This window comes from Quercus lobata, chromosome 1 (genome assembly GCF_001633185.2).
Source record: "Quercus lobata isolate SW786 chromosome 1, ValleyOak3.0 Primary Assembly, whole genome shotgun sequence".
Lineage (NCBI taxonomy): Eukaryota > Viridiplantae > Streptophyta > Magnoliopsida > Fagales > Fagaceae > Quercus > Quercus lobata.
This window is the reverse complement of record NC_044904.1, coordinates 10843764-10869097: the sequence shown is the minus strand read 5'-3', so window position 1 is coordinate 10869097 and position 25334 is coordinate 10843764. Positions and strand designations below refer to the sequence as shown.

The window sequence follows — 25334 nt, the reverse complement described above, 5'->3', positions numbered from 1 at the left end:
AATGACTTTTTTGTAATTATACCCACATACATGGACCCATTGTTAGTGCAACACACGTGAGTGTTGCTTTTGATGCCTCTTCAACTGCTTTCTTCTCCACAAACATTTTCATCTTTCTCTCTTCTTTCTCTAGTCTACATTGCATTTTTCTTTCTTTCTTTCTTTTCATTTTTTTTTTTCACTTTCTCTGGTCTACACTGCACTGTTCTTTTTTTTTTTTTTTTTTTTTTTTGTTCCTTCTTCTTTCACTTTCTTTGGTCTACGTTGCACTGTTCTTTCTTTCTTTCTTCTTCTTCTTCTCTCTCTCTCTCTCTCTCTCTCTCTATTCTTCATCAAAAAACCCATAAAATGGTGCTACCACTAGAGATCGTCGCAGGTCCGATCTTTTTTTTTTTTTTTTTTTTTTTTTCGCCTTTCTAATCTTAGACCCATAAAAAAATCAATGATTGGGGCAACGAATTGGTTGTTGTGGGTTTGTGAATTTTCTGGGTGCTTTAAGGATGCTAATGAATTTTGTGGGTTTGAGCTTTAAGCTCAAAACTGAAGTGGTTGTTGTGGGTATTGGGGGTTGAAGGAAAAAAAAAAAAAAAAGAATGCCTGGGTTGAAGTCTCTAGTTTTGGGAGGAAATGGTGTGAGGCAGGTAGGCTAACAGGAATGCCTGACATATTGCTCAGGTATGAGTCCCACAAAAAGTAGAAAAAATTGAGTGATGAGAAATTGAAAACGTGTGCCAAACGGGTGGGTATAGAAAATTGGGGTATTTTAAGTAATGAGTAATGAGTGACGAATGACGAAAATTGAGTGAGGAGCGATGAGTGATAAAAAAATAAAATTCAAGCAGGGCCTTAAATTTCACATAATTGAATAAGGTTTTGTGTTAGGAATTTGTATTGTAAGGAACAATACATACCTTTGAATTGATTGTCGTGCATTGAATTGAAAGTTTGTGGTGGATTTGCGATTGTTGAAAGATTGTTTAAGTTATGGAGACATCTTCTATTCAAAACGAAAGAGAAAGCATAAGAAGAAGCAGCGAAAAGAAGATGTAGAGCCAAAACTAAGTTTGATTTTTTTTTTTTTTTCATTTGAAGTAAGAAAATAGATAAAGGAGGTGAGAAATATTTTATTAGATTGTGAACAGATGTATAAAATTTTAGGCTTCTAATTTTTTTTTTTTTTTTATTATTTTTTTTTTTTATATCCAAATTAGTTGAAAAACTTTTAAGTGGGTAGGATTTTCTTTGGTATTTTAGGACATCCAAAAGTTTGAATCCATGTCATAATATCCTCTTCTTATAATAGTATAAATTAGTCTAAAAAAAATCAAATACGGATAAGTCAGAGAGAATCTAGAGAATCTAGACAAATTTTATATGCAACCCAATTTGGAGGAATTCCTCCAATTATAAAGTTGACATGTGCTTTGAAACAGCCAAATTAACTTAAACCACTTAACCACAATTGGACACTTAACCTAAGTAAACAAAAGACCAGCCTGTCTTTCTCTGCCCGTCTCTCCTCTCCCTCACCCAACCCAAGACCACCACATCGATGGTGTTTGTGTGCTATCAAAACCCATTTTAGTCTTGTAAATCCCACATCACAAATCTTTTAAGCATACCAAATTTTCACCTTATTTATCTGATAACACCAATTGTACACGAAGACTACGAATCAAAACCTCACAAAGTCAATTACATATAAATAGGAAGTGAGATTAAAAAAAAAAAAATAATAATAATAATAATAATAATAATAAACAAAAAAATTCACTCAGCACAATATCAAAGATTTGAACAATTAAAACAAGGCCCACTTAGGAATTTGGATTTTATTATTATCTATATATATATATAAAACCGAAGCCTCTGCTGGCACCACAATTTTCCACGTCAGCACAATATTTAAAAAATAAAAAATAAAAATAAAAACATTATAACTCCTCAAAACCCTAGCAACCTTACCCCTCTCTCAAGTTAAGAAATATAAAGCCACGGTTTCTGCAAACTCTCTCTCTCCAGCACAATTTTCCACGTCAGCATAATATTTAAAAAAAATAAAATAAAAAATAAAAACATTATAACTCCTCAAAACCTTAGCAACCTTACCCCTCTCTTAAATTAAGAAATATAAAGCCACGATTTTTGTAAACTCTCTCTCCAAACGCAGGAAGCCCTAAACGCACGGTATAGCATTCAAGGTTAGTTTTGTTTATATATTAATTAATACATAGTACTTTGCTCACCATTGAATACTCCTATAATCAATTTCCAATTCAGTGTTCAAGAACCAAAATTCTAACTGCGCTATCATAAAATATTATTAGTAGTATGAATTTTATGGAGTTGCGGTGTTCAAGAATTAAACCAAAATTCTTTTAAATTATCTATAATATTTTGTCCTCCGAAAATTTTCTCTCTTTAATTTTATTATCTATTATATTTTGTCCACTCTTATGGACTAAATCAACTTATTCTCCAGTCACCATCATTAATAAATGAGAAATCAAATCAAGGTTATAGTTTTTCTATTTGGTTGCTAGGGTTTTTGTTCATGAAATTGCTATTTTCTATTTAAAAATTGCACCTGTGGATCAATAATTATATTTCTTACCTTGGCATTTTGCACTTATGGCTAAAATTTGTGTGGATCTTTGGAAGTTCAAAAATCTTTTCTCCATTCACCATGGTTTTTCATTGAGTAATTTCTTTCTCTCTTACTCCTCTTGACGAGTTTTGTTTTTGACTAGAAGAAAACTTTTTTGCTTTGAAGGTCATGCAGCACCTGTCTCATTTTATTTGTCCTCACCACAAGGAAAACATCTAGGTAAGGCAAATAATCTATTTTAAAGTTTGAATGGAAACTACCAAGTACAAGAGGTAAATCTTTAAGGGATAAGCTTAATTGTTTCTTATTTTCAATAATAAATCATTTTATTGCAATACCGGTAATTGTTTGAGAAATCCAATATGTTCATATCTCTATAGAATAGAGATAGTAGAAGCCAATTTTATTACAACTACTTAAATTGAGTTGACTTAATTCCGTACAATTATAAAGTATAGCATGAAAGATAATGGAATTAATTGTTGTAATTTTTATTTTCTTTCCATGTTTTGAATTTCCTCTATATTATTATTACAACTGAGCAAAGATTGAGAAAGTAACATTACTACTCTAATTTAAAGTTTAATGCGTCCTTCTCAAGTCATGGTCTTTATTTATATATTTGCAGTTTATATTTCTAACCGTTGATGAGAAATTAAGGCTCAGTTGCACAATATGTGTAAATTCTTCAGAAGGCTACTTTAAATAGTAAGTCAATGTGTCTCTTACATTTGTGTATTAGTTAGAATTGTTTTCAAATGATTGTACCAATAAAAGTGAATGTGTATAAATTTTGTTTAACTATCCCGTGCATCGCACGGGTTAGCGACTAGTTATTTTAAATCCCAAGTTTCAATCAATCATCCAAATTACTATTTTAGCACATAAATAAAATTGCGTATCAACACCATAATTGAACTTTTTTTTTTTTTTTGAGAAACATAACATTCTTTGTTTTGGTGGTTCAATTCAGGGCTATGGTGGTCCTGGGTTGGGTGAGGGAGATAGATCGACAAGGAGAGAGAGGAGGGGTAAGGGTTTTGTTTACTTGGGTTAAGTGCCTAACTGTGGTTAAATGAGTTTTTTTTTTTTTTGGAAAAAAAATGAGTTATATTTAATGGGTCAATCAAGACACATGTCAATTTCATAATATGTAACTTAATAAGAGTTAAATGATTAAATTGAAGTGTTAACAACATAATTTATACTATTATTTAAGTGGCTTTCTCGTTTGGTTTTTTTTTTTTTAATATTTTTTTAAATGCCCCTATATTTCTATGTTTAAATAAAGACAAAATTAAATGATAATTCGGTAAAAATACAACTCCAACTCTCACTAAAACATTATCTAAATAGTAAGATCATTTTCTTACAGATTTTCAAATTTTTTTATTCACTTATAAATTAAATTCTTAAAATAAAAATTATATATATAAAATAAAAACACAGTTTTTTTTTTTTTGCTACAAAATAGGATCACTAAAAAAAATGGTTTTATCGTATATGCAAAACGCGTGTGAAACGATACTAGTTAAATTTTAAGAAAAGTCAGAATATATTTTATAAGCCAGCATTTCAACAAAACAATACCCCAAAAGAGAAAAAGTCCACGTTGATTTGGACATCAATGAATTTTCATTTATGGACTTGTTTTCCTCTCAAAAAATTTATGGACTTGTTTTGTGAGACGTAACAATCTTAACCTTGTAGTATTTTATTACCAGTCTTAACCTCTACATGTTAACCACCTAACACATGTCACATGTTAATTGCACGTTGCAACATCCCGAATCTTCTAGACTTCTTCATTCAAAAAAAATCATATATATAATAATTTCCCAAACGTGGGGATATCAAATGTTGACTCCTCCAAGATCTTCGTTGGCATATTCTTGGCGCGTAATCTCACGCTCACTTAAAACCTCAAAAAAAAAAAAAAAAACCCACTGACTGTGTTCCTCGTAAAATAGTGCCACTACACTACTCCTTAAAAAAGCAAAAAAACAAAAAAAAAATCGAAAGGGGATAAGACAAAGACAGCCCTCCGCGTCACCACCAAATCAAACCACACACGTGTCCTCCTACCCACAACTGTCCACGAGTCAGTGACTCACCTACAATGACTAATCCCCAAACCCCCTCCAAAATCCCACCAATCACAGCCCCGTAATTAGATCTTCCTAACTCCTAACCTTTGATAACCGACATCCTCCACCCCATTCCCCAAAATACCCCTACTAAAAACCAAATATCCCAACACTTCCACAGCCACAAAAGAAATCCAAAAACGGGACAAAACCGTCATTTAGACCAAATAGTGCCCAATCTAACAATTCTATGTGACTGAATTAGCAAAAACAATAATTATCATCTTCCTCTACTGCCCATTCATTTTTTTTTTTTTCTGAAGCTTTCTATTTTTCGCTCTTCCTTCTTTTTCATCAATCCCATTCAAAATCTCTGTGTTGGTGTGTTTTTACCATTTTGCCCCTACTCCGCAACCTACCCTCTTCACCCCTAGATCCATCAGATACTAATTTAGGGTTTTTATACATATTTACCAAACTCCTCCTTGACCAAAAAATTTGCTTTCTTTTCTCTCGCTGATCGAATTTGCTCACCAACCTCTCCTTTTGGCAAAACCCTAGATCCTCGATCGATCCCAGTTACTATCGAATTCAATTTTCACAATTTTGAGTACCGTTGACTCAATTTTCAAGGATTTGGAGGAGACAGATTTAAAAAGGGGTTGGGTTTTGTTTTTGGTTTGACTATCTCTGTCTGACGTGGCGGTTTCTGATTGGCTGTTGGACATGTTGGGTACCGGGTTGCAGTTCGGGCGGGCCCGCGGGGAGGACCGGTTTTACAATCCGGCGAAAGCGCGTAAGGCCCACCAGAACCTGAACCGGCAGAGCGAGCAGCTCCGTAGAGCCCAGAGTGACGTCACGGCCAGCCATTCCCATTCCGTTCGCGAAAAGTCGTTGCTGAGCCGTGAACCGGAGAACCGGACCGGGTCAAATGAACCGTCCGAGCCGCCGCCGAGCAATCTGGAACGGTTCTTGAAGTCGATCACGCCCTCCGTTCCAGCTCAGTATCCCTCGAAGGTTCGTTGAATTTGATTGGACTCAGCTTTCTAATTTCGAATGCTGATTTTGCTGTTTGGTTCCTGAGAAAAAAAAATTGAAAAGCGTAGTAATTAACTCAATTATCAGTGATTAGTAATATTTGGCTTAGTGGGAAATGCAAATAAATATATAAAGAATTGTGTAAAGTCTGCATTTTTGTTTTGTTTTGAATTAATGGTAGTTTGAAATGTGGATTTGGTGGCAGATGAGGAGAGGCTTTAGGCCTTGTGATGAAGAGTGTCAGCCGTATTTCGAGCTGGGTGATTTATGGGAGTCATTTAAGGAGTGGAGTGCATATGGTGTCGGAGTGCCGCTAATATTGAATGATAGTGACTCCGTTGTGCAATATTATGTTCCGTATTTGTCCGGTATACAGATATATGGGGAGCCCACGAATTCATCTACAAAGTTGAGGTATTGATATTACTGTGTTTTTTTTTTTTTTTTAATTATTTTGTCAAATGTGGTGGTAAATGTACTTAATTGGTGCATTTTGTGTATGATTATTAGTTTTTATCGGCCCCCATTAAGTGGTCTTTGATATCGATGCAATGTTGGTTCCTTTCAGTTGAAGTATGCTTTGATATCAATGCAATCTTTTGTTCATTGGAGAGCAATTCCATTCTTGAAGGAAAATTTGTTATTTGGAAACATTAGATGATAACTTCAGGGAAAAATAGTGATTTTAAAATTATCAAGAGAATCAACTGTTACTCACTAGGTTTATGCTATGATAATTATCAGACTGAGGACCATATCTCCACTCTTGATATTTATACAGTCACAGGATAGGAACTTCCACTGCCTCCAATAGTGAAATTAATGGACTGGAATTTTTCTGTACCAACATGGCAAGTTTTGGAGCAGATTGTTAGGGCCATAGGGACTGGGGATTAGCAGTTGTTTCCTCACACACACACACACACACACACCTGTTCATGGGCCATTTTCTATGAGATTTGTGGCCCTAGATCTATTTTGTCACCTCGCAGTTCCTGATGCTTTGCAATGTATTAAAAAGATTGATCGTCCTTATGGTGCTGCTCACATTAGCATATCTTGGAGGTTAGTAGTTGGTTGTTATTGAACATGTTAGGTGCTGTCTTTTATCGGGTGATAATGTGATATAGCTAAATGATTCCATAATATTGCCAAAAGTCATATTTAGGTGCTTGTAAAGTTTCAGTTGGGCTTTCTCACTGACATCATTTAAGAGGGCAGTACTATTTCTTTACATGAGAATGGTTTCTGTTGAAGTTGTCCACTGATTGCAAGATGCAGCTCTTTTTTGGTTCTTATTGTTTGTCTTAAAAAAAAAAAAAGATAGATGTTCTAATGCATTAGTGGTGATTGAGTCTCACTTAAATAATAAATGGAATAATATCTACTATTTTTTTAGTGCAAAATTAATGGATCCATTGTGCCATGTGGTAGGCGACGAGGTGAGGATAGTGATAACGAGTTCAGGGATTCAAGTAGTGATGGTAGCAGTGATTGTGAACTTGAAAGAGGATTGAAATACACTAGGGAGCAACGGAATCATCATCATCTATCAAGTGAGATTCCTCTTAGGATTGATAGACTATCTTTGAGAGACCAGCATGTTGCACTTAATGAAGACTTTTCTAGTGATGAGGGTGAATTTGTGAATTCTCAAGGTCGCTTGCTTTTTGAGTATCTCGAGCGGGACTTGCCTTATAGCCGTGAACCCTTGGCTGACAAGGTTAGTTGCCCACCCCTTTCTTCCCCCTTGTCTTCTCTAAACTAAAATATGAATTATGAAGTAAGAAATCAACTCATCCATGTCTGTGTGCTCCCCATTTTTAAAGCCTTTTGATAATTTCCCATTGCAACAGATAGCAGATCTTGCCTGCCGCTTCCCTGAGTTGAAGACTCTTAGAAGTTGTGACCTTCTATCTTCCAGCTGGATTTCTGTGGCATGGTATTGTCTTTTAATCATTGCATTTGCTTCTGTAATTATATCATGCAGTTATTGTAGATATGACTAATTGGTCCTTATGATGTATCTGTGTAGGTATCCAATTTACAGAATACCCACAGGACCAACATTAAAGGATCTTGATGCTTGCTTTCTAACTTATCATTTTCTTTATACACCTGTGGGAGGTAAGAAACAATTTCAATCATCAAATTTGGAATTGAGGGGTTTTTCTTTTTGGCCTACAAAATATGCTACTTAAAAGCAGAAACAACTGCACACACGGCTGTACCTAGAGGGCCAAGACATGAAATTATTTGCAAATTCCAGGTGTATCTCACCTTTATTTCAGACACAGTGACACACCCACAAACACATTTGATAATGCTCTCTCTGATGCTTTATGGGGCTGAATAGAAGCAAGATGCTGAATGTGTTCATATGGGTTGGCTGAGGGATGTGTACAGTGTATTGGTTATGTAATTATTGTGCCCATGAGCATTTTGATACAGCATTCCAAATCAAGCCAAGCTTTAGTTTCGTCACATTAATGTGACTCCTGATATGATTTCTTTCAGGTTCAAAAGGTGCACAGGCTCCAATGGTGAGATCCAGCGAGATAGATGGTGTCCGTAAGATGTCGTTACCAGTTTTTGGTTTGGCCTCATACAAGTTCAAAGGGTCCCTGTGGACGCCTAGTGGGGGATCTGAGCGCCAATTGGCAAATTCCCTTCTGCAGGAAGCTGATAACTGGTTAAGACTGGTTCAGGTCAATCATCCAGATTTCCTGTTTTTTAGCCGGTGGTAGTAGTAAGTTATGACTATAACTGTTACCCTCCCACTGTTCTAGAAGAAGACTAATATATTCTCAGTACATGCATGGGCCATCTCCCCTTTTTGTGGAAATCTAGATTGCAAGTTCAGTTAGTTATGCTTTGGTTTGGTTTCCTGTCATTTACTTCTTTTTTTTTTAAAAAGAGGCAAAAATATTATAGAGAGCATAAGAACAGTAATGCTGCTGAATGTGAGGAGCACCTGTAATAATTCTCCACCAGACGCTATGAAGTAAATATGGAGTTAGAGAAGTTGCAGAAGGGCTAGCTTAAATCAAGTGATGATCGGTTTGCTATGAGTGTGAACAAGTCCCATCTTGCTTGTTCAGTTGTTCTTTTTTATGTTATTCCAGCTAAGGGTAAATTATGAGATTTCAGGCTTTTTTTTCGTCCTGATGATTAGTACTAGGATTTAGATTTATTTATAAGGGAATTTTGATAGGTTGTGTAAGTGTCATGCTCAAGCTGCCCCAGATGTGTACCGGTGTATGTGAATGCTAACCACTATCAACTTTAACTGCATCTACTGAAGAACTGTGTTATAGCTTTGATATTAATGAACTGATTATGTTTGCAGAATTGCTATATCTGATTGTTAAATTTGGGAAACTTGAGTTGCTTTTGCCTAAGTGTAGACTTTTTGTTTGTTAAGGAATGGAATGGAATGGATAAAATTAGAAAAGAATAGAATGCAAATGAAGAAAAAATAAAAAGAATGAAATGGAGAGGAATGTAAATTTCTATATATATATATATATATATAATACCACCACTATTACACCAATATAAAAGTAGAGGTTCGGGCATGTAAAGGGGGCAAAAAAAGTATTGTGGTAATTTTATATAAAAAATTCTATAAAATATGTTTCATTCCCTTTTATTTTTCTCAATTTTATACTTTTTAAAAAATGTGCCTTGACAGAGTTCTAATTTATTCCTTAATAACCAAAAATATTTCTTTAAAAATCATTTTCTTTCTATTCCATTATACCCTACCAAAGTACTGTAGTTTCCACCTGTTCCCTTCTCCCTAACAAGGAGCTCTATTTTTGGGCGTCGCATCGTTTGTTCCAAATAAAGTGTATAGTTTTGGGTGCGAGTGTTTGGGAACGTAGAAGTACATCTTTCTATGGTCTCTTTCTTTGGCTTCCAAATTTGTGTTTTCAATATGGTTATGTTATCATATACCCTTAGGACAATTGGTAATAAATTATGGGAAATGCTAAAAAATGCCTTTAGGGTATTGGTTAAGAATTTAATTAAAGAAAGTTTTTATGGGGGAAAAAAAAAAACAATTAATGTTTTGACAGCTTTTTTTATTTCCCATAAAAGTAATGTCAAAACTTTCTTTAACTGGATTCTTAATTAGTGTTCTAAAGGCACTCGTTAGCATGACTCATAAATTATAATAGGAAAGTTTAGATACAATTTTTATAGGAAATATAAAAAGCTGTCAATAACATTTATTGTTTTACCATTCTTTCAATAAAATGTTTCTAAAAATAGCTCTTAAACCAATGCCTGTCCTAAGGGCATTGGTTAAAATTTCCCTTTCAATATTTGGCAAATGCTTAGTTTAGTTGGTTGGTACGGAGATATTAAGGTTTAAATCAAAATTCTAATAAAAAATTGACTTTATTAACATAAAGTTGTTTCTTAATGGGCACTTTATGATGCCCGTTAACACAACCCATATATATAACTTGAATCCTATGAATTTAGTTAGTCTCCTCAGCAGCCCAGCTCCACATAAAGTCAGTAAGGATGTTTTTAGATTGGTTTGAATTAAGTGGAATTTAGTCCTCTATTTGTGTGAAACAGATTTCAATTCTATGGTGATGATACATTTGCTTTAATACTCTTTAATATTCTTAACTTGTAATTTGTAAAGCATATTCCTCCGAATTGAGTACCTTCAATAACCGTGGTAATGGCTAACGAAACATCACCCCCCCAAATTTTTTTATGATAAAATTAAACCTTAAAATAAATTTATTTAGCAGATAGATCTTTTAACAAGCATAGCCTCATTAAACCAAATCAAATTGAAGTTCAGTTATCTTCTTTCATTAGGTCTTGAAGCTTTGTCTCTTAACTCCTCTGAACATTTTTGGCCCATCATTTCGTATAATGACATTAAATCAGATAACTGTTCTATTGACATCTTCTCCATTATGATCCTTGCAAGTCTTTCCCTTTCCTCATTCTTCATCAGTCTCTCAAGGTACATCGATGAATTCCTCACTGTTGCACCCATCTGCTTTAGCCTATTCTCTTGCTGCAAACTCAATGCTGTGTTCGCCTGTACACATGCAACATACGTAACTATTACAAATATATCAACTTAATTCAAGTATTGAAGCCAACATATCTAGTTAGTGAAATGTTATACAGATGGTAGTGCGGTTTTCTGGAATAGTTTACTAGATATAGTTCCTCTTGAAATCAAATATGGCATCAAAAACATCTTTGGCTAACCTCGAGAAACTCAGCTCCAGCTATCAATTCGGATCCCTGGCTTGAAATCATTCCATGCCCAGAAATGTACAGGTTTTTTGCAATTGAAAAACTTCTTAGAATTGTCTTTCTCTTCGTCTCCAATTCCAGATTAAGCTTTGGAGCCTTTGGCACATATGCTGAGCAATTAAGCTTCTTCTCATGAGCAATTACTGCTTTCACAAATTCCTACATGACAAGCAGTGTTACATATTCCTTTCTGATGTTTGATAGAAGGCAATAGAAACCATTGCAATACATACAAGTAGTAAAATACAATGTAACATAAGAGTGAGTACTGCATACCTGATATGCAGATGAGCATCCTGGATAATCAAAATTATCAGAATCTGGACATCGCATTCGCTCTGGATGAAATTGAAGACCCATGATGAACTTGCCCTCCTTGGGATTATAAGCATCAGGGTCATAAAATCCTTCAACCAAGCCGTCTGGAGCAAAAGCCATGGGAACAAATCGCTGAGCTAATCTCTTAACACCTTGATGGTGATAACTATTCACCATGATTTCCATTTTTTTCATCTTCTAAAGAATCCTCAAACCAGTGATGCAAAGGGGTATCCTCCACAATCCTCACCGCGTGGCGATGCCCATCATAATCTTCATAGTTCAAAGGACTCACTCTTTCACTCCCATCAGTACATTTCTTTGATAGCTCTTTCTCTACATCTTGATAAAGGGTACCCCCTCATGCCACATTGAGGACTTGTGACCCCCTACATATTCCCAAGTATGGTATATTTCTCTCGAGGCACAGCTTTGCGAGTCTTAGTTCAATGGAGTCTTTCTCTCTATCAATGGCGGTATCACTTGCGTGTAGTTTCCTAATTTCTTCAAGTTCTTCAGGGGAAAAACCAGTCAATTCTGCATCATAAAGTGATGAATCAATATCTTCTCCTTCACAGAGAAGAACTCCATGTATAGGTTCAAAACTTTCAAGTAGCATGTGGACTCCACTGACTCTTGGGACAATCACAGGTACTGCACCATATCTTACAATGAGATCTAGATGGTATTCACCTGTTCATACATTGCAAAACAGTTATATACGTCAACAGGAAAAAAAGCATATGAAAGATTAAAAAAAAAAAAGTCACAAGTGGACTATTGAGTGATCCTAAGACATGGTACATTGTATGTAACAAACATATGGAAGATTAAAAAAAAAAAATCCACCCATAGACCAGGACCCAGGCATCAAAATTTGAAATATATTAATCTAATCTAATTAAAGGATTTTAAAATATATATATAAGATAGAAATTCTATTATAGTCTAATTTAAGTGTATATATATGTGAAGCTCCCTCTTGGAGACTTGAACTCTGACTTCTACTCTCCACACCTCATAAACACTTATATTTGTAGAATGACTACCACACTAAAAGTGTGTGTTAGTAATGACCTTTTCTTTGGGAGAACATTTGTATGTTGGTTTTAGATCTGTCAGCCAATTAAGGCCAAAAACAAGAAGAAAGAAAGAAACAAATGGTGTGTTTAGTGAGAGAGAGAACGAACCCACAAAATCAACAAACTTTTTCTTGCGAACGGTTCGTCGAGACACAATGAGAACCCTTGGTAGAATCATCGATATGTCTGAAGTAGCCATAGATTATTAAAGTTGAATGAGAGCTGCCTGAAACTTTGAAAAGCTTCCAAAGAGAGGTGAAGAGGATGAGAGTGATTACAATCTTCCAAAGATAATAATCCATAAGTAATGCCAATTTCTCTCTATATATAGAAATAGAGCAATTCATGAGAATTACATTTATATTAGTTTGTCTCACATTCATGGCATGGATTTTGTTTCCTTGTTGACAGTTTGTTCTTGTAAAAAAAGAGAGTCTAGTCTAAAAGTTGTGTAAAAAAAGACTAGGCGCCGCATATATTTTTCACACCAATTTGTTCGGAAACAGTATCTCTTCCCTTAAATTAGTTAACTCCCCTTGTTAGCGTCGCGTCACCTTCCCAAAAAAAGACAATTTTGGCGTTATCTTTAGGATTACGCCAATTGAAATTCAAACTTTGTAGTTTGCAGCTTATGTGTACGTAACATGCATATTGAAGACCAAAGTTTAGGAACACAATTTTTGTGCCGCGAGTTTTGTCAAATCCTAAGGTGGTCTGCTTTGAATATTTATATGTACAGAAATTTGAGATAGTTTTTTGATAAGCTAAATTTGAGATAGTTTAAAGGCATAATTCTTATTAAAACTTATTGAAGTGGTTTATTGTGAGTAATGGATCTATGTGAAAGTAATTGCTCATCATTTGCAGTCAACCACTTCAACAAGTTATGGTAAAAATTGTGTCTATAGAAGAATAGTAGATTCATATAAAAATTATGAAAAATGTTGTCCCTTAAATTGTTTAAAAGAGAGAAAGTACATGGACACAACTTTTGAACTCTTGCCACAACTCTAACCTTATCGACAATGAGCGGCGACGAAAAAGTGATGAGTCTATGTGAATGTAAATTTCTACAATTCACATGTTAGCCACATTAGAGTTGTGCCACAAAAGTTGTGATCATAGAAGAATTGTTTTTTGTTTTAAAAAAAAGGCCATCTTCTTGTACAATACAACACATGTTTGTTTTTGTTGATTTTTCTTTTCATGACAAGGCTTAAGAATTAAATTCTTGAAGTTGTATAAACTAGAAATCTCATTCTAATAAAAAGTTGAAGGATTGATAACAAATGATTATTTTAATTGAATTGTAAAAACAAATTGGGCAAAATTACAAATTGTACCTTTACAGAGACTATATTGTTTAACACATCTTATGTGAGAGGGGAATTCGAACATTTAATGCCTTTGTTGCAAATGGAAGATTATGCAATACTTCAAGAGTACAATAATGTTGTACTCTCCTCTCCCATATAAAAATGAGCTCTATCATGAATTTAATTAATTAGTGACACTCATTATTATGTAAGAGCAAAAATACAATATTTTTATACTTGTTCTAAATGTTGTATAATTACTTGTTCCAAATTCTTGAAAGTCTCAATCGTGAAGGTTATTGGCCAAAATGACGTAGTTTTTAGCTTTACAATTTTTGTAACTTTCAAATAAAATAAATGAAAAACCCTAAGAAACTAACATATTTCATTCAATCCAAAATTTCATTTTCTCACAAGAAATCAAAATCCTGAGAATATATCCCAACATCCTTTCTTTACAACCACTCCTTGCAACTCTTGGGCTCGAAAACTAGATAGAATAAAGCGACATTCCTGGCCATGTTCAGGTGATCCATGCAATGGTCACGGGGGCCACGAGTAGAGATATCACTTAAGCCTGAGCTAATTGATTGATTTGAATTTTGTTGGGGTGCGGGGGAGGGATTTATGGAGTTGATTTAGGAACAAGTATCTCTCCATATATATTTATACTAGATGTGAATTTTGAAAATCTAATCGTTAAATTGTATGTTCTTATTACATCTTTAATGCTTACAAAATTTCAAGAAAATCAAAAGTCAATTGCTATGTCATCAAATAAATTTTGTAATTTAAAGTTGTATATAAAAAATAAGTTAATTAATTAAATAGTAAATAATATCTGATTTGAGCGAAATTTGATATGCATGTTAAGAATATAAGGACCATGAAATTAAATGGTTAGATTTTCAAAATTCACACCCAAAAAAGAAATATATGGTTTGGTTTAGGATATTGGTGTGGGGGGTACTAGTGTTTTTTTTTTGTTTTTTTTTTTATTTATTTTAAGATATGGATTAGTAGGAGTGTCCTATTTTGTAGACATTTTAAATAGAGTTGGAAATATATTTTTATCGAGTTGTCCCTAAGTTTTGTTCCAGTTAACATAGAATTTAAGAGTATTTTTAAACCACATAAAAATACAATACATAAAGTATTGTATCTAAGTTTTGCCCACATACATATATATATATATATATTTTAAATGAAAATCATGAGAGGAAAGAGGGAGATTTTCAAAGCCATGGGAGTTGTGGCCCCTTCCCTCTGCCAGTGCACATTGGTTTCTTCGGCCGGTTTTTAAGGAATTTGGGTTGAAGAAAGATACACAGCCGATGAAAAATGGGTTTTTCTTTGGGGCTTGATTTTTGGGTTTGCATGCGGAGTGGTGCTAGTTTTTTGGGTTTAGCGTACTTAAGTCTTGCTGGCTGATTCTTTTTGTGTCTAGGAATTCTATGTATAACAAGGACAGGTATAATGCACCTGAGGACGGGGAAACAGAAGCTTAAAAATCAAATTCCTTTGCCCCCCCTAATTAGAAACCCATAAATCCGCAAAACTATGTTCAATGTTCTCTAAAAGACCACCTCTCATGAGACGGCTCGACATCTCCTTCTTTTTTTATTACATATTGCTCCACTATTTATAGTGCTGTCAAATAAAACAAATTTACTCTCTTTATAGAGATGCTATTTCCTTCAACTTTTATAAAGAGCTTTGTAACTAAACTAGCATTTCTCTAATTTCTTAAAAAAAAAAAAAAAAAAAACTAGCATTTCTTAATATTTTTAACAAAAATGTTTATGGTTCAAATCTTCCCTCCCTTAACTATCAAATTATCACACAAAAAGTCAACACTTAATTGTGGAGTCTTCTAAAAATATTGGGTGCATTGAACCTCTTATATGTTTCACGTGAGTCATGAAGCACAACAAATATGCCTTGCGTAAGTTGTTACGAATTAAGATCTTGCGGTATATTTCCATATTCCATTGCGAAAGTAGTCAAAATAACCCTCCTAACCCATATAGCCTGTTTTGAGAATAAATTGAAGCTTAAATCTAGAAATCCTTCAATGTTGTTCAACCAACACTAGTTTTGATTCACACATCATCAATTTCCATAATATTTGAAGAATTGAAATTGCCCATTTCCTACTTTGTATGTAGTAAACGACTCTATTTTAGGAATAATATGCTGGGAAGCATCTAAATCAACAATCCACTTAACATTACTATATATGCTTAACACTTTTTTCTCTTTAACAGAGAGCCACAAGACTTTGCTCATTAGTCACAATAACTATATAATATTTTTTTTGATTATCGTTTCTTTGATTTTTGCCTTCAATTTGTTCTCTGCTCCAATACTAACAATTCATTTTTTATATGACATTTTTTCCACAATGAAACTGTACGCACCAAAGACGGGTTTGCTGGACCAAACCACTATTTGGGCTCACAACTTATTTGTATGATGGGTCTAAGTATCCTACTTTGGGTTGTTCTAGACTTAGGGGCCCAATGAGATCACTTTTCTCTATTTCTCTACGTTTTCTTCCTCTCAGACTCTCTCTTTCTCTCTCCTTTCTCCTCCCAAAAATTGCATCCCCCATCCATTCATTAGTTTCTCCTATTTATAGCCCATTGTTAATGGGATGATCATCATTATCTTTTTAACTAGTGCAAAGAGAGGTCCGATGTTGATAAATTTAAGTGGATGTTTAGGTACGAGTGGCTTTGGAAATGGTTTCCACTGCAGCAAATGTGTTCGGTAGCGGAGTTTCCTAAGGTTCTGCCAAGCACTCAAATGGCGATACGACTGAGCATGTGTATATCGTCTGGGAATGATTTTCCGAGCAGTATGTGAACGGGGCACTCATAGTCCGCTTTTCAAGTATCCGGACAACACCTAGCTTAGACTCGTAGTTATTGTGGGCTTGGGGTGGGATCCTTAGTGGTGTGGAGGTTGGACTCCCGGCTCATATTATTAATTTATGGCCCAAGGCCCAAATGGACTTGGATGTTAGGTGCCGTACAGAAAGTATTTTATATGAATTTAACGCTATCATCTTGCCTCTTACTTTGCTTTACACGATCTTTCGTGACTATTTAGAGCATAAATGCATGATTTTGTGCATTATTCATAACCACGCCTTTTTGTTTTAATTTGAAATTTCCTTTGAGTGTAAGTTTGGATAGAGTTGAAAAGGCAATTTCAGTTGCGTCCAGCGTTTTTTAGTAGGTCTCATGTACTGTTTACGGGATTCACAAGTACTTTTTTATTTTTTTGGAAAAACAACTTTAAAACTGGATCTTACGGCACTATTTACACATTTAAAAATCATTTTACTACAGTATTTTTAATTCTCAGTAATAAACGGTATCTAAACAGACCTTAACCGGTGTATTTGGAGAGAAATTTTATCACCTACCTAAAAAATTATTAAATATTTCTTAATCAAGGCTAAATAATTATAATTAAATAATACGAAACATAATCACCAATCACCATGACACAACAACTCTGAAAAAGGATAAAACTTTGAACGGTCGAATGATTTGTTTGCAGCAACCGGGTAACCTGCAATATCCTGTAAAGGTAACTGGGAGCTGGCTTTCTGACAAGCCAACCGCTGTCCAGCTATTTGTTACAACTTTGTCAAGATTCATGGTCACTGAAACTAAAAGGGTCCCACCACACTCACGCTATAAATAAAACCTTTCGTGCTTCACAGACCACCAAGCATTCAATACTACAACCAATAAAAAAACGCCACGTAACCAAAAATTAACTGACCGGTGTTGTCCACAAATCTCCATGGACCGTCGGATCCTCGAGCCCACAAATCATCACCATCTTATTCGGTGACAGTGACACATTTGTATGATTAATGCTAAAAACACAACTTTTTACCATAATTTGCTCAGTGGAGGCATGTAGCAAATTGTAAAAAATAGCATTATTATAAAACTGCGTGAGTAAATTGTAGTAAAAATTGTAGTATTAAATCTTTAATATGTAAGATCTGTTTAATTTTCATAAATATTTGTAGGTGAAAAAATATATAAAAATATATATAATGTTGTTTAAAAACAAAAATTATTACTCAAAATTTCATATCGCCCTTAACATTTTCCCATTTGTTCACAAGAATCCAAAAAAGCAGCCCGAAAGTTAAAAATAAGCAATAATTGCTTATTATCGTCAAAAGCCGAAAATTTGTCGCCCAAAAAAAGAAGAAAAAAGAATCAAAAGCAGAGAGAGAGAGAGAGAGAGATAAATACAAAGTAAAATAGAAAAGAGAGAGAAACACAAACAGTACCAAAAAATTGAGTGAGTGAGTGAGTGAGTTGAGTGAGAAGAAAGCATACTAGCGGAAATGGCTGTCTCAGTGGCGATCTTAGCCATCATCATCTCTCTCCACCTCATCGCTTTCGTCTTTGCCGTCGGCGCTGAACGACGTCGTAGCACGGTAACTCTCTCTCTCTCTCTCTCTTTTACTGTGTAGTTGAAGCTAGCTAAGCTAACACTCACACTTGACTACTGTACTGTACTGTACTGTCTGAACAGGCTAAGGTTGTTCCTGATGAGTACGATGAGAGAACGTACTGCGTGTACGCCTCGGACGCGTCGACGGTGTACGGGTTGTCGGCGTTTGGGCTGTTACTGATAAGCCAAACGGTGCTTAACGGCGTTACAAGGTGTCTCTGCTTCGGTAAAGGACTTGTCACTGGCCGCTCCACCACTTGTGCCATCTTCTTCTTCATCCTTTCCTGGTAATTATTTTCATTTTATTTATTTATTCATTCTTTTTTTTTTCTCGTTTGATCGGACGGTCTAGATCAATTTGTACTTAAATCTCAAACAAAAGTAAATGACCAAGAAAGATTGATTTTTTAAAATCTTGTGTGTTAAATTTTCAGAGTGAAAAATAAGATTTGATATTATAAAGAGTTGGGTTCTCTTCAAAATCCAGATTCTGTGCATAGGTTAGGTGGTGCCAAAAACAGTAAAGCAAATTCTTTTCCAGAATTAGTCATTTGTTGTATTTAGTTCCAACCCACAAAGAAAAGAAATCCATACTCATGTAATCATGTGGCCTTGCTTTGCTTTACCTTTTTTGTTTTGTTTTGTTGCTAAACTGTGGCCTTGCTTTACCTTTCACTTTCACTTTTGTATATAAATCATATTAAAGTCGAAGAGACGTTTGAATAGAGGTAGATTTCCAAATCATGAAAATATTCTAGAACTTTAAGTTGGTTTTGGATACTGATTTTCACTACTTTAAATTCAAGTGTCTCTTAACATTGTTTGATTACAAATCAATGCATACAGGCTATTTTGTTTCTGTTCTACTAAATGCAAAAAAATGTGAACATCTAAATTAGGATTAACTTTTTGGGAGCGGAGGCGTGCTTGTTGGCCGGGTCAGCGAAGAATGCGTACCACACCAAGTATCGGGCGCTCTTTAAAGTAGAGCATTTGTCGTGTGCCACCCTGCGCAAAGGCGTGTTTGCGGCTGGAGCAGCTCTAACATTGTTGTCACTGCTGGGTTCAGTTCTTTACTACTGGGCTCACGCCAGAGCTGATACTGGTGGATGGGAGAAGCATCAGAATGAGGGCCTTGGCATGACAAATTCTAGTTTTGCACCACATCAGCAGCAGCAACAGCAAACCGGTGAATTTCAGAAGGCCTAATTGTGTGCTGTGAGTGTGTTGAAAGTCCACAGTTTTGGTGACTTTTTGTTGAGCTAGAAAATGGATAGACAAAGCCTCAAACTTTACCTTAATGAACTGGAGACGTATATATATATATATATATATATATATGTATGTCAATTTAAATGTTAAAAGAGTATAGTATTGTGTCTGTTGATATTTGTAATTGTGTTTTCGGACCGAAATTAAGTACTTTAAAATCGTACTTGGTCTTTATTTGATGGGGTTGGTTGGTTGTACCAACCAAACAAATGGCATTGGTTGCTTTCTGGCCCTTATTGTAAGCTTCAGCTGTAGGACAATGGCTGCAACAATGGAGGTGATTAATCACCAACAACCCCCAATTATCTTCCCCCAAAAACCCATACAAATACCCCACTCACGTGCATTTTCAATTTTGTTGAATTTCTTGATTTACATAATACTAATTTGTGGCCCTACATATCTCAACCAAAACCTCTATGGCTTCGTCAAACCAACATCCACATTTTTATGATTTTTACTCCAACCATGCCCAACACCACCTCCATCTGAATTAGTAACCCACAAACACCAAGATTAACAGACCATGAAAGAGGAAGAATCTCTTTGCAAGCAACTTCCATCCTCACCAGAATTTATCTCTTTGGACTAGGGGTGGTAAAGTAAGCCCAAATTCATTTGCCCACTCAAACTCATCCACTCCAATTGAACCCAATCCCAATTATTAGTTGGGTTAAATGGGTATCAATCCAATTAGACCCAATAATTATTAGATTTTAACTAAAAATTAATGAGACCCATTTAACCCAAAAACAATTTACCCAAATTCAACCTAATCCTTCCCATAAAAAAGAAAAAAGAAGAAGAAGAGACCTTAGAGGTTTCAGTGTTTAAAGGTTTTCATTTTCCTTCATTTTCTTAGCCTCCAAACACTTCTCTCTCTAGCTTGCTCTCTCTCCCTCTCTCCCTCTGATCTTTCATTATTCTTCTCTACACAAAACCTCATAAAAAGACGAAATAAAATACATAACACAAAAATATATACAGAAATGAAGCTCGCTTAATTCAAACATGAAAAAAAAACGTTTCAAAAATATCATCTTTGAAGAAATAGAGAGAACCTTTGGAGGAGGCAAGTGTGGGCTTATCATCTCGACGATCGGCGGAGGAGGCGATGGTCCAATCTTGGGCGGCATTGGCGGAAGCAGAAGCCAACATGGGAGCTGCCATCGATGCATTGGCCAAATCGAAGCAGCAGCCGCCACCGGTATACTCTTTTTGCTGTCTTTTTGAGTTTTCTGTTTGCTCGAACAGTAGCTGTAGTGAGATGTTTAATGTGACCAATAGGTTGGTCGTGTTGTTTCCGAGGATTGATGTGGACCCGGCTGATGGGTTTGTGACTGAGCACGAGTTGACTCAGTGGAACTTGCAGCAAGCTAAGAGCAGGGACGGCTCAACATAATTTGGGGCCTAAGGCGAAAAATTTATGCGGGGCCTTTAATATGTAAATATTAATTAAACAAAATTATTTAATACTAATCAAATTAAGGTTAATTTGATACATTAAATACATAAATAATACCAACTAGGCTAATGTTAATTTCATATAGAGAATTGAATATCATAGTTGAATTATAAATATTAATAAAAAGAAATAAAAATATATTGCGATTGAAAAAGATACTTTATTTTGGATATAAGACGATGCATAGTTAAATAAAGTTGTAATCTAATTTTTAATTTTATATTTTGATTTTAAGAGAGAGAGAGATAGATATTATTTGGTGTATGGTTTTGTAGGATATTAGTTTACAAAAATCAAAGTCTCAAACTATTAGGGGAGATTAATCTATAATCGATGATTTAACACATTTGCAACATCTTTTTGAAATATTTTAGGGTTTCAATTGAGTTAAGGTTGTCTCGTACTTTGATAGTCTTAATAGAAATGAAAAAGAAAAATGCGCTAATTAAAAGTACTATAAATGTTCAAAATATAATATGATATTGTTTTTCATTGATGAACTTCATCAATTTAACTAATGAATGTTTATATCACATTTTTTGTGATTAATAACATGGCAATTTGTAAGCTAATATTAAAATTTGTACATCACTAATAAAAAAAATGTACAACCTTTAGAAAAAATATATAATTTTATAAAAATTTGGGGGTTTAACTATAAAAAATGGGGCCTTTTTTTCCAAGGAAAATTTTATTTTTTAGTGGGGCCTTAGGCCTAGGCCTTGAGCCGGCCCTGGCTAAGAGGGAAGTGATGCACAGGACACAGAGGGAAATGGATGTGCATGTAAAGAAAAGTTTTTTCTTTGTTTTTTCCTTTTCCCAGGAAAGTTTTGAGCTTGAAATGACATTTTTTTGTATTTATTGCACTATTTGGTTGTCAAGAAAGAGAGAAAATAGAAAAGAAAAGAAAATATTTTTTTATATAGATTTTTAATATAATTGCTGATGTGGATGTGCTTATGTGGAATTTTTTAATCCCAAGAACGGAGATTAAAGAGAGTGAAAAAGGGAATCCAAGAGAGTGTTGAGGTTTTCACTTTAATGGCATTTTGATAATTTTGATAATTGGGTAATTAGGTGAGTTGGAGTTTACCTATAATAATTGGGTTGGATTGAATTTGGGTTAGAAAAAATTAGTTAAATGGGTTTTAATAGGTAAATGAGTTTTATATACCCAACCTAATTATGTCCACCCCAAATCCACCCATTTGACACCCCTGCTTTGAACCAACATTGCTATCAGGCTTTTTGACACAGTATGTTCAATAAGAATTGTGTCAACCATGGTCTTCTAATTAATGGATAAGCCTGTGAGTGTTAAGTGCCATTCATGGCATTGCAATCTTGCAACAAAGTATTTCAGGCTCTTGATTGTGAATGAGTAGGCCAGTGTAATGGTGGGATGGTCAACCAAACGATGGCTTGCAATGGAAATGGTTTTCTACACCGACAATGTGAATGCCCATAAAGACCAAGAACAAGAAGGCAATAGCTGAAAAAGCGATGACGAAAAGAATGCAACTTTTTTTTTTTGGTTGATAATCTGCAATTCATTACTAAAAGAAATGAATTGCACATTCATAGGTAACTGAAAAGTCATTCTGATATTAGAATACCAATTATACTGAGGTTGAAAATTGAAAATATCAAACATATAACAAATTTTAATTGATAAAGTATAAAGTAAAATGTAAAAAGTGATATAGAGAATTTATATTCCTAATATTGATACATAAACTTTTGAAAGTCTATATTTTTTCACGTTATTATTTTTTGTTATATATTTTTCTAATTGAGTTTAAACTATTTTTTTTAATTGAGGTAAAATTAATGATTCTTTATTATCTTGTGAATGCTTATTACATTGTAATTTCTTTAAAGAATAGAATAAATAGATACATATACAAACACTATATAAATACATAAAACAAATATTTTTTAACCCTGTTGGTAAGTAAGAGTAATTTTATTAAAGACAACTACCGAGAAGGGGGGGGGGGGGGGGGGGGTTGTTGTGTGGTGACGCGTATTTGGGGGAATTATCCCATCAACATTAACAATATAGCCTAGTGGGGGATAAAGCTGATGGGCTGGGGTCATCAATAGAAAACAAAAAGAAGTTCAATGGGCTAAATTATGCGCAGCTGTACAAGGCCGAAGATATTTTATATTTTGTTGAACTTTTTCATGCATTGTACAAGTCACTTATTAGTATAATTTAAAATAAAAATAATTGACTTTTTGTCAACTTCTTCTGTCATTGTCACACAAGCTTTTGTAAACCCATAGTATTTCATGTCATTATTCTAATATATTTTAATGAATTTGAAATTCTAAAAAGAATTTCTATAAAACCTCTTACTCTTCATTAAAAATCTCGCCCCATCATATTTCCTAAAATGGTAGAATAGATATATAATTTTATAGATAAATACAAAAATAATAAATGAATAGTAAAAACTAACATGCATATCAAATTACATATTTACAATTTTTCCAAAATTAAAAAAAATAAAAATAAAAAGAACAAAGAAAAAGAGAAGTTCACATTTTATTGATTTTCTCGACTGTATGGGTTATTGACTAATATTTACATAATGTCTAAAAACTAAAAAAATAACATTTATTATTTATATGTTCATATTAAGCCACATTAGCGTAGTATTTTAGTTCACTTTGGTTTATTTGGTCCATTTTAGTGCATTTACTTAGAAAAGAGAAAAGTCATGTTTGAGTTAAAAGTATTTATTCTAAATTTGAATTTATTAAAAAATATAGATCTCAAAGCTCTTTTCTTTTTTTCTTTTTTTCTTTTTTATAATAAAAGTATAAACCATTAAATCCTAGTTATTGTTTATTTCCAAAGCATTGCCAAAAACTGCAGGTTTGCAAAGAAGTTGCAAGAGAAAATGGTTATCAAACCAGGATTTCTAGAATGGTACTATCAACTGTATAATGTGTCACACCTTACAAATAGAAAAAAATCACCACAAAAGAAAATCAACCTTAAAATGAGAAACATAACGAACAATGGTATTCTCATATCGACTTTCATGTTTTAAATGTGGACATTTTCTTTTTACCTTTTAAAATGTATATATTAATGCATCAATTATGAATATTATATAAAATAGTAAATGTAAAATGATTGCAAGAAAATATTTTTCTGTTCGAAAACGCTAGAGACATAACAACTAAAACATTCTTTAGATCTGGCTTGGTCACCTAGCGTATGCATCAATATTAAGACCAGTAGAAGCAGCAAAGTGACCTTATATCAGGAAATTCCAATCCATGTCTCAACTACAAGGACAAGGGCAAACATAGCAGTACTAGTGTAAGTTTCACTAATACACATTACATAGAAAACTCCCTTAACAACGTGACATTGATACAAAGATAAAAAGCCATTTCCCCAATGATCATCACTCAAAATGGTTTCCTAACAATAACACTAGCTGCCACTTCTACTGTAATAAAAACACACCAACAGACCCACTTAATGCTGGATTTAGACACAAATTTTTGATCAATAACAAGGATAATATAATATGTGAAGTAAGCCTAGCATTGGGGAAATGGGGTGCCACAAGTGCTGGCAACAGTCCTGGCATTTGGAGAGTTGACAAGTTTCTTGAGGTTTGGATCCTTCACATACTGGCAAAGGCAAGGCCTCTGTTCCTTTAATTTACTGCAACAAGCAGCTGATGGTGCACTAGCTGATGTGATTGCACTTGCACATGCACTGAGCTCCAATGGATTGCAAGTGATCCCTGTTGACACTTGAGTCTCCCCGAGGAGCAGAACAAGCACAACACAAAATGCAACATATGACATTTTCATCTTCTTCACCCACTCACAGTCACAACAAAGAGAGAGAGAGAGAGAGAGAAATGGAGATGGGTGTAGTAGGGTGTGGCAAGCTTCATAATTTATAGCTGATCAGCATAGGAGAGTCATGAACTGTAGAAGAGGGACATATTTTCGAAAATTCAGCTTATGATCATGATATCTTTCATGGATAATGTCAATATAGCATTAAAGTTGGTCCGCCTTATCATGAAAATTGTGAAAGTATATTATGGGTTCCGCATATATCACGCAACTTTGTTTCGTCCTCTTTGCTTTTGTTAATGGATTGTGCACTGTTTAGACTAGGGACCATAGGACAATCACTACCAAAAAAAAAAAAAACTTGACTTGTTTCGATCCAATTCTTTGTACTGAATACGACCAGAGTTTCTCTCTCTCCCTCTAAAGTATAGGACTGAACATGAAAGTGATACACTGTCATTTTTAGATATATGTCCCGTCTAATACACTTGAACACAGAACACACACCAAGATTCTTGAGAAAAA

The 25334-nt window shown here is 34.3% G+C and overlaps 2 protein-coding genes and 1 pseudogene across 2 annotated transcripts; 2 read left to right on the top strand and 1 right to left on the bottom strand.

Annotated features, from left to right (window-relative positions):
• Positions 1-5002: 5002 nt before the first annotated feature.
• LOC115978548 lies at positions 5003-9090 on the top strand. Its single transcript, XM_031100449.1, has 6 exons — positions 5003-5712; positions 5939-6147; positions 7168-7456; positions 7590-7675; positions 7769-7860; positions 8251-9090. Exons 1-6 carry the CDS (start codon positions 5422-5424, stop codon positions 8478-8480), a joined length of 1197 nt encoding a protein of 398 aa, XP_030956309.1. The 5' UTR covers positions 5003-5421; the 3' UTR covers positions 8481-9090.
• A 1471-nt stretch (positions 9091-10561) lies between these two features.
• On the bottom strand, positions 10562-12630 carry LOC115994952 (annotated as a pseudogene).
• Positions 12631-17989: 5359 nt separating this feature from the next.
• LOC115978532 lies at positions 17990-19725 on the top strand. The gene is made up of 3 exons (XM_031100448.1): positions 17990-18221; positions 18320-18525; positions 19138-19725. The coding sequence occupies exons 1-3, from the start codon at positions 18129-18131 to the stop codon at positions 19445-19447; spliced, it is 609 nt and encodes a 202-aa protein (XP_030956308.1). The 5' UTR covers positions 17990-18128; the 3' UTR covers positions 19448-19725.
• Positions 19726-25334: the final 5609 nt, after the last annotated feature.